This window comes from Stegostoma tigrinum, chromosome 22 (assembly GCF_030684315.1).
Source record: "Stegostoma tigrinum isolate sSteTig4 chromosome 22, sSteTig4.hap1, whole genome shotgun sequence".
Taxonomy (NCBI): Eukaryota; Metazoa; Chordata; class Chondrichthyes; order Orectolobiformes; family Stegostomatidae; genus Stegostoma; species Stegostoma tigrinum.
This window is the reverse complement of record NC_081375.1, coordinates 37,610,905-37,621,701: the sequence shown is the minus strand read 5'-3', so window position 1 is coordinate 37,621,701 and position 10,797 is coordinate 37,610,905. Positions and strand designations below refer to the sequence as shown.

Below are 10,797 nucleotides of genomic sequence, written 5' to 3'. Positions count from 1 at the left end.
GTGGTGGGATCGGATTGTAGATGGGGGAAGTGTTGCAGGATGATGTGTTGTATCTGGGGAGGTTAGTGGGAACTTTGTTTGACTGCAACCCCCCAGCTAGGGGTACCAAGAGATGCTTTGCCACTTTTGCATCTAAAGCACCCTTCCTCCACCCTATCTAAAACCAGCTAATTTCCTGATTTGCAGGAAGTTGAGTGATAAGTTATATTCACACATTAAAAAGGCACAGAAATTTTTAAAATGTTAGTTCTCTAATAAACAAAAACTACAGACCCTTTCAGTCACCAACAAACCTCTCACCCATCATACTGGTGCCAGACACCTTATACCCTCCACTAAAACCATCTAGAAGATTTTTCAAACAAGTATGATGCAGAAAAAAATTCTGCAGGTTTAATTAGTTAATCCACACAGTAAATAGATTTCAGGTCTAGTAACAACCCAGTGTCAGTCATCATTGTTATTTGATGCAACTGTTTGAACTCTTAACTAGACCTTGTATTCCTACACACAGTTGTTCCTTGTTTCTTATGAAAACAAAACAATTTAAATGATTCTTGCCAACCCTCAGTTCATTAAGGGTTTTCCTGGTCTACCTCTGACAAGACTGCAGCGTAATAATATACATTTGGTTTAAATTACACAGATATTGCTGTTACATCTTTGCATTATTCCTAGGCTACAGAGTGGCATGAATTAACTTCAGCATTCATGGAGCAGAGGAACTGCCAAAGTGATATAAAAACAACATTGGAAAAAACTCAGGTCTGGCAGCATCTGCACAGAGCTTCTGATTGCACCTTATAAACTCTGACCCCGATCACCTAGAAAGACAAGGGTCAAGAGAACAAGTTAATGGTTTGGAGTGGCAGACACTGCAGTTTCTCCAGAACTTTTCAGGTTTCCACTATCTGTAGTATTTTGCTATTTTATTGTACTAGGTACAGGATGCAGAGATCACAGGCAAGGTCAGCTTTTATTACCCACCCCTTATTGCTCTTGTTTTAATAAAGACAGCAACTTGCCTTCTCAATCCATTTTGGTCATAACCACAGACACTGTTAGAGTGGCAGTTCCAGAATTCTGATCCCACAAAATGGTGAAGATAATATAGGTTCAAGTCAGGATGGCACATTGATTGGAAGGAAACTTGTAGGTGGTAGTGCTCCATGAATGTGTAGCCTTTGTTCTTCTAGAAGGAGGTCAAGGTTGGAGTTTGGAAAGTGTTGTCAAGGAGGAGCTTTGATGGTGCACACTTTCTCCACCTGTGTATGGATGGTGGTAGATGTTGACATTTAAAGTTAGTGGATGCAGTGCTAGTCAAGAAAATTGCTTTGCCCCTAAAAGGCATGAACTTTGAGCACAGCAAGAGTATTTATATTAGGTAGTCTAATTCATTCCTGATCAATGGCAAACACGTATCCCCAGCTAACCTAAACTCACCCATTTATCATTAGTGATGAGTTCAGTGATGGTAATGCTATTAAGTGTCAAAAGGGAGGGTTAGGTTCTAGTTTGTTGATGGCAGTCATTTTCTGGTACTTGGGTACCAAGTGTGCGCACACAAGCCCAAGCCTGAATTGCTCAGTTCTTTCTGAACACGCACATGAAGTGTTTCAATACTTGGAGTTACGAATTAGAATATCCCCATTTCTAATCTCAAAACGGCTGAGGCGGGGGGGTGGGGTGGGGGTGGTGGTGGTGGTGTTAGGCCTAGGATGCCACCCCAAGACTACACAACCAGAGGATCTACCTTTCTATGCAGAAATAAGGACACTGTAATTATTGAATTGTCAAGAGATTCAAAGCTATCAAAAGAGTGTGGAAAATTAAAATGTTTTGAAATTGACATGCTTAAAGATTCTTCATTCTGCATTGTAACATATTGTTTAAGACTGCATGGTGCAAATCAATTTGAATCTTTGAAGTATGGCAACTTAATGATAAAAGGATGTTTATGTAATCCCTGGTGCTGCTTCAGCTCATTTCTAAATTTTTCACCCCATGACATGGTTTATGGCAATGCAAACCAATTACTCAATTAGTCATCACTTCCACAATGCAATTGTAGCTTTATAAAAACCTCCTGTAAGCTTGTCACTGTTAGTATTTTTAAAAAAGAGAGTACAGATGGCTAGAAGCCAAAACTAACTTTTGCATCAGCCACAAATCAGGTGCATTCAATACTATTCTTCACTTACATAAAGCTCCCCTTACACAACTGCACAACAAATTGGAATACAGCAAGTTTATTCAAGTTCCATCTGAACAGAAAGAAAGATGCTGGGATTTGCTATTCCTCTCTTCTACCTTCATTTTGTTCTCGCCTCGACTCAGTGTTCCCTGTACTTGCTCGTTCTTTCAGATAGAAGTTCTACAGTACAGAAACTTCTTGGTGATTTTGCCCCCTTCCCCCACTTTCCCAGTAAACAATTTGAAATTAGTGGAAGTCACCTACAATAATTGCTTCACTTTATTTCAGGTTACAGTTTTCTGTTTGCATTGGACTTGGCTTATTAGCCACTTTGCCAAGTAGCATTATGCTCTACACAAACCAGAGCATGCGTGCTTAGCTGATTTTTACATATTACCTTCTCAGCTGAAGTCAAAATACTTACGTTTGGCAGACTGTAGCTTAATCCATCAGCATTAAATAATGATATACATACATACACAATGAACATTTCCCGAAATATTTCAGTTTGAGATAGGCACAGGATGCCAGGAACGTGCAATCTTGTTTCAGAGATCTATTTTTAGTAGCAACTGCTCCTAGAGTTCAAGTAACCCTGCTCACTTGGAAAAGGCAACACCCCGAAAAGCTTCATGTAAAGGTTTGGCTAAACCATTTCGAAATGGTCAATGTGAGATTTTTCAGCCAAACATTTAAGTGGTATAAACCAGAATTAAAGCACATTTTATTCAATAGAAACACACCTCAATCTCAGACTGGTGAAAAACTGCATTATTTTGCAGAACTGGTTGTACCAGCGACCATGACAAGTTAGGATTTCCTCATTCCACTATTTATAAGCAAGTCCGGCTTTTCATAATTGCAACTAATTTAGTATAATCATAATTTTACAGAATCCAGCAATACCCTTAAGTATACAATGGTTATACTGTGACAAGTAATATAGGTAAACAGCACACAGTGAATGATAAGGTAGCAATTTGGATTTGTGCAAGTCCAAAAATCAGGTAAATGGCAAAAATTAGGAGAATGAGAATCCCTGCAATGTGGCAGCAGGTCATTCAGCCCATTGACCCTCTGAAGAACATCCCACCTACATTCAATCCCTCATCCCTGTAATCCTGCATTTTCCACAGCTAATCTAGCTGACACATACATATGCGCGGACACAATGGACAATCCACCTAGTCTACACATCTTTGATCTGTAGAAAGAAACCCATGCTGACTGAGAGAATGCACAGGCTTCACACAATTGCAAGGATAAAATCAAACCCAGGTCCCTGGCTCTATGAGGCAGCAATGCTTGCCAATGAGTCACCAGGCCACCTCAAAATGTTTTAGAACGAATTTGCTTTCGCCTGGCAATATAAAAAAAATCAATTAAGTTCACAGCTTTTAAAAGAAATGAGTACAGTATAGAATTTGCACTTTAATTTCAATTTCATTAGGCACAAGGAGTGATAATTCTGACCTTAATATGGCAATAAATGTACGTCATGTATTATTTCAGAGCTCACTCCAAGTGACATTTTATTTAGGAGGTACAGACATTGACAGTGAGAAAGGAATCACAGTAGATGACGATCAGCCATGATCCTTAAAAAAAATGGCTGGGAAGGAAGAGTGCATTGGTCTATGCATGCTTACTTGCAGTAAGCTTGAATCTGATGGAATTCAGTAAGTCAATCATGTTGTGTGGAGTAAAGAAATCCACACACATGACTGCACATTCCCATAAAGAAACAAATTAAAAGCAGGAAGCATTTCAATTGCAACCTGTCACTCCTCCTTCCTCCCAGTTCCCAAAATTTGATACTTAAAAGGCAAAAACACTCACTGCTTCGTTCAACTGCGTGTAAGTTGCATATCAGCTATTAGCATGCATGCACGGCTGCATACTGGTAAAAAAGACAGCAAGCAAAAAAACAAGAATCACACCCAACTGCAGAGTGGATCAAAGAGTAAAAACTTAACAGCTAGTCTCTTACAATAAAACCAGAACAATCCAAACATTATGTAGCTAGTTGTCTGTTAAAGCCCATTCTCACTCCTCAAGCATGCCAATGCAACCGAACAGACCACCTGGTTTATCTCTGCACAGTTTCTTGAAACATATGGGAACAAAGGACCTCCAGTAATCATGTCAGCTCTCACTCACTGATACAACTCCCAAACAAAACAACCATTATATGGTGCAGTAGTTCAATCTTACAGCAACAGCCACAGATATGGAACCTGTCCAAGATGGTCAGAGACGATACACTGCAACTGTAATTACTAACATCTGACATACAAATGTTCAAACATTTCAAACTCAACAGCTCATCTGCACTATTTTAAGCATAATTTTAATCATTAACTTTCAGAATATGCACTTCAGTTATTCATAAATATTTATGACAGCATCAGATCCACTCTTGTTAAAAATCAGCAGACCATTATGGAAAATAAAATTACTGATAGGAATGAAGGTCTGTGGCCAGGATCATGGCATTGACTCCCAAGCCAACAGTTTAGGAATTTCATTTTTAAGGAAGTTATATGGTTCCAGGTGCAACAGAAGTAGGAACACTAGGTCAAGTGTGGCTGACTAGAGAACTACACCTGGTCTTAAATTCAATTCACTGATTTCTCTTGGAAAGCACACATGCAGACCTACTTGATTGGTTTCAGGGTCTGCCGTCATTGCACTCTTCTGAACTCAGGGGCAAGAGGAGCTGTAGCTATAATTACATGTCATTCAAGACACTAAATTGCTTGTCCCAATTAAATCAGAGCACAACTCATTTGTAGATCAAATCCAATTTACATATGGCTCCATATTCTTCAATAATCTTTTGGATAAAAAAGATAACTTCCAGACTTGAAACTTCAAAACAATCCTAATTCTCGCTTCAGTGGAGACACAGACTTATCACAAAGCTGGTCTATAAAAGGTTTGACAATCTTGATGCTACTGGATAAGGGAGTTAGAAACAGTTGGTATTAGATAAAAGAACTCCATTTTCAACAATCAAAAAGTTTAGTGCACAGCCTAAAACTGCAAAATATAAATGTTTACAAATATTCCCAACACTACTTTCATTGCCTTTAAAAATTTTAGTTCAGCGCTTCCCTAACCTTTCCCCCCCAAATTGTACCCCATTTCAAGGACTGAAAGTAGCCATGATCCTTCAGTACGAACATAGGGAGGGAAGGCAGGGCAAAATAGGGCAGTAGCACAACTTTTGCACCATCATCCAAACTGTATGGCAGCCACTATCACCTGGGATCTCAAGGGCCCACCTTTTTAAAAGAAAACCTGTTCAACTTGCAGTCACTGAATTTGATTTTTACAAACAAACTGCTCAGAAAAGAGGCATTTTGTCAAAGCTTTTCATTTTGCACTCAGAACATTTCATAAGGAATACATTTCTTGAGCAAGAACGGAGATGCATGCTGCTTGAGGGGAATGTATTGGTTAGTTGGTAAGCATATTCTCTTTGGTACAGGCATTCCCATACCAAATGCACCCAATAATGTTGATTGACAGCAAACAGCCTGGCTTTAAAATTTGAACCAGGTAGGTCGACTGTTTTTCCTCAGGCTAATGGTCAGACCTATGAACCAGCAAATGTCCATCACTATTTTGCTGAGTAGAAACAAGTGCAATGCATTTACATTCTGCCTACGTAGTGGCAGATAGAGTATGGACTTTTCAGGACTGAGAGTGACCATCTTGGCACTTCCAAGTTTATGGTATACAATAAAGATGATCTGATCAAGGTAGCCAATATCTTTCACAATGCTTTTGAAGCGCTCTTTTTCAGCACTAAATTTGCATGGTGAATAGTGCCCAGTCTATCACAGATTACCCTGGAAGGGCAAGGGTATGTCAAAAGCTTGGAGCAACAGATGAAGCTAGCCATTTCATGCTGCAATGCAATAGTAACAAAATGGCAAATACTACCAACAGGATATAGTTATCAATACCAAAGACATTCCACACATGGTGGTATATGGTAACATGGTATGTTAACCTCAATGCCAATGTGATGCCAGGTATGGAGGCCGCCCCAAAAGACACTGCAAACAGCATGTCCCTTCAGTTGTTCAAAGCAAGTAAGGCACTGATTGTACACAGCCAGCTACTGCTTGCAATACAGTGTCTAGCAACTGGACATTTTCTGGATAATCCTGAATATGCAGAGAATTGCACTGACCACAATTTTAGAATTGCCTGCTGGGCTCAGGAGGCAGGCAAGCAATACTAATACAAAAATGTTTCAAGATTTACTCACAGCAAGATATGAGTGACAGGCAGGGTATAACGCTCAATTAAGCAAAAGGGTATTGCAGAGCTAATATGTACTTTGCTTCTGTTTAAGCAATTAGAAAAAGATGGTAACAATGGCCCAGTAGAAAATGAGAGTGTTGAGCAACTGAGCAGAGTAGTGCTAAAAGGCTGGCACCACTCCAAACAGTAGTTGCTGTTGAGCCTTAACAGAATACATAGGCATTGGAGGTAGTAAGGGAGCCAATTGCAAAGGCATTAATTGAAAGCATGTGCACATTTGGCAGGAGCATACAAATGTGATGCCTTTGTTCAACAAAGGGGCAGTGGATAACCCAGGAAACTGCAGACCTGAGAGCTTGGCATCAGTGATAAAATTGATGGGGACCATGATACAGGACAAGATAAATATACACAAGAAAAATAGTTCATGCTAGACAGTCAATGTGGCTTTGTCAAAGGAAGGTCATGTCTGACCAATTTAACTGGAGCTCTTTGGAGGGGGACACAGGCAGTGGAGGAGGGTAGCATGGGTGTTCACTGTATATCTGGACTTTCCGAAAGCAAAACGCATGTTATTCTACACCACAAATTGGAAATGTTTAGGACTGATGGGTCCTTACAGCATAGATTATAAGTTGGGTAGAAGACAGGAAACAGTAGACAGGTATGAATGGAAAAGAGCTGAATGTGGTGTTCCCAAGGGATTGGTATCAGGAACCTTGCTTTTCCTGATTTGGAGATGAATGTTGAAGGCAAAGTCTCTAAAATGTAGAGATGATATTAAACTAGGAAGAGAAAGTTGAGAGATCACATTAATCAATTTGTCAATGTCCCTCTGAAGTTGCTTAATGTGCAGACGACTGGCAGATGAATTTCAATACACAGCAGCAGGTGGTAGTGCATTTTGGTACAAGAAAAACAATATATACTTAGTGGTATACCCTTTGAGGGGAGTACAGGACTTCCAGTATTCACATGTATATTTCTGCAAAAAGGTGATCAGGCAAGTTAAAACAGTTAAGGCTTATACATCAGGACAAACATTCAAACCAACCTTAACCTCATCCAATTCCTCTTGCTGTCTCAGAAAGCCACCTCAAGAAAAGTGAAATAATCTCACTATTGCTACACTAAAAGGATTATTAACAAATTCAGGTCTTTCTGCAGTTGTCTTCAGCTATACGGAATTAAAAAAGTAATCCAGGACTCAAGTCAACTTGATGGCCTCCCACTGATTACAGATTGAAATAGCTCAAGTGATCTTTCTGGTTCATATAGCTCTTTAATGCACCATGTTGCACGTGTGCAAAAGTCCTTGGATGTAGAAATAAATTTTCAATGCAAGATACATTGGCAAGCCCCTTCAACTGATGATGTTTTGAGTTTTCAAAACCTCAGCAGGTTCTGAAACAGTTCAATGACCAATGCATTAATTCTTGGAGATATCAATTGAGAGCCAGTTGGGTCAGAAGTCAATGTCTAAATGAGCCACTGGAATATCTCCAATGCAAAGTTCCCTTAATATTACCAACCCACAGGACAAGGAGGTGCCAAAGTGGCACTTTATCACACATTTAGAGCAAAGCAACATTTCAAAAGACAGACACTTATCCCAAACCTTTTAAAAATCAGTTGGATAGAACTATGCACAAAGTGCTCTTCCATACCACACCCTGCCCACAAGAGGACAAAATGGGGTATTATCCAACAGCTTTCAGAAGAAAGCAGTACCAAAAAAAAAGTGATTCATAGATCATTACAGACCCTTTCTCTTCATCTGCCCCCACCCCATTTCAGCTTATGACTAATCAATCATTCAAGGACAAGAATAAAAATTGTTTTAACATCTGAAAGCACAACTAAAATGCCTAAACAAATTCAAGGTTCACAACATTTACTGAGGGGGAAAGAGGGGAAAGAAGTCCTTACATGCTTAAAGAAACTGAAATTTAGTTGATTTTCTCTTCCCCTGAGCAGTTTAGCATCTTACCTTGCAACATGCTTCTGTAGGCACTTTCAGAGATGGCATAGATGTGCGGCGGCATCTCATGTCGCTTTTTCCCCCTGTACATTTCAATAATTTGCTCAGCATAAATAGGTAGATTCTTGTATGGATTTATGACCACACAGAAGAGTCCAGAATAGGTCTAAAACAAGAGAAACAATAGGGAACATTAAGAGCTTTGAGAGAATTTATTTTTTGCTTTTTTTGGGAAAGCATGTTGGCTTGAGTTCCTATGGACAGGATCACAACTAATAAAAAACAAAAGCTTACAGTTTTAAAAGTCTTTTTTTTAAAAGATGTGTCTCCTTTAAAAAAGGAAATGAGGTGTTATTTCCTTCTCCATCCACTCCAGTCAAAGCACCAGACTAGCATAGAGTAAAAGGGAATAGCTTGGAAGGCTTCAAAAATCAGTATTATTCAAGTTTTGAAACACTTTGCCCTGAAAAAAACTTGGTTTTAGAATCCAGAAACACATGAATGATTTTGTAGAACTGAATAGTGACTGCCAGAATTTCTTAATTACAGGTCTTTTCTTCTCAGTTGACCATTTGGCATTTCCACAAATTTGGAACCACACAGGATGAAACGTGGACGTCATCTAATTGCACCACACTTCCTTGCATCAACCTTAACCCGTTGAGTAATACAGTTTTCTCTGCTATTCCAAAAGTCAACCATGTTGGAGAGAATTATTTACTGCTTACTGCTAAATATTGATAAAGCAGTTAGTGACTTAGTAAAAGCCATTGAAAATTCTTCACGGGTTTAGTAGTGCATCTGATCCAAATGTTTTCCCACTACTTACACTTCAAAAAGTTCCCATCTGACATGGAGAAGGAGGCTGAAGCACAGCCAAACTTCATCTCCAAAGTCAACTTGCATAAAGCCACTACTGGAGCATTTAAATAGAGTGTAACAACCTCTTCCTCAGTCCAAACACATAGCTTTTGGTCTTTTTTTAAAAAAAACGACCATGCACTTGACTAGTCCATTTGTATGCTAGTCTGGCGCTACAGCAGCGAATGGAGGACTCAACAGGTAAGGGAGAAAGGATGTTCAAAACATTATCCACACAGTATTCATTCTAATATTGTCTCAACAGCATTCAACATTTGATCATCAAGACTTTTTTTCCTTTATTCATTCACAGGATGAGGGCATCACTGGCCAGGCAGCATTTATTGCCCACCTCTAATTGCCCAGAGGGCAGTTGCGTCAATATTGTGGATCTGGAGACACATGTAGGCCAGACTTGTTGAGGATAGTAGTTTCTTTCCCTAAAGAGCATTAGTGAACCAGACGGGTTTCTCTTCCCCTCCCTCCTCCCGTCACGCAATTGACGATGGATTTGTGGTCATGATTAAATTCTTAAATCTAGGTATTTATTTAATAAAAGTTCTACCATCTGCTGTGGCAAGGTTTGGACACGGGTCCCTGGATTAACAGTCTAGCAGTAATATCACTAGACCGCTGCCTCCCAAATAGTTGAAAGGAAAAAAGGGAGGAAAAAAAAAATAGTCTTGCTGGGATTTAGTGCAAGAAGTCAACATACATCAACCATGGTTAAAGTGAGATTACACTGCAGTATCACGTGAAAACCATTTAAAAATTCATCTAGCAGAACATACCATATACCTTAAGCTGCAGACAGAGGTGGTCAGTCATTCAAAAACATGGGAATATTGGCAGTCGGACTCAAAAATAAACAAAATACCAGAGAGTTCTGCTATGCAGGAGAGATATTTGCAAAGTTTTAAATATGCAGCATGCTCACTTGTCAAAATGCACACAGATCCTGGCTTGCAGCCAAACTGGATCTTCAGAACAAACACTTGTCTCCAGAGACTTGAAAATTCAGTTCTATTGAGATTAATTATCCAAATTAAGCCAAACAATGATAATGCTGTTTATAGAAGAATTGCATAACTACTTTATGATCAAAATCCATTAACAGAGTACAAAAGCAGTGCATGTCAATGTAAGCAGTGTGGCATAAATGTTCAACAGCTTTTTCATTATACTTAACAGCTTAGGTAAATCATTACCAGATCCTGACCAGTCGTTTTTGAAAATCCTGTTTTGTTTTTGGAACTGACCTAAAAAGAAAGATTGTAGCTGGATGAAAAAAAGTGTCTTTTCAGCAACAGGTCATCAACGACAGCTGGCATACTAGCCTAACATTCAATGAAATGGGCCTAGTTTGGGAAGATGGGACTGGTGCAGGTGGTGGTATAATTTTGGTGATACAGACTCAAGTGGGTCACAGAGCCTCTGATTCTGTGAAAGTATACAGAAAATTAAGTTTGAATTCCAAACTTAA

At 39.3% G+C, this 10,797-nt stretch overlaps 1 protein-coding gene across 4 annotated transcripts in view; it reads right to left on the bottom strand.

Moving 5' to 3' along the window:
• LOC125463506 (myosin-10) overlaps positions 1–10,797 on the bottom strand; it is a 156,919-nt gene that overhangs the window by 125,346 nt on the left and 20,776 nt on the right. For all 4 annotated transcript variants that reach the window (XM_048554815.2, XM_048554818.2, XM_048554819.2 and 1 more), the window contains exon 3: positions 8,463–8,619. In XM_048554815.2, the coding sequence (XP_048410772.1) occupies positions 8,463–8,619 (157 nt within the window). The remainder of the gene's footprint in view (positions 1–8,462; positions 8,620–10,797) is intronic.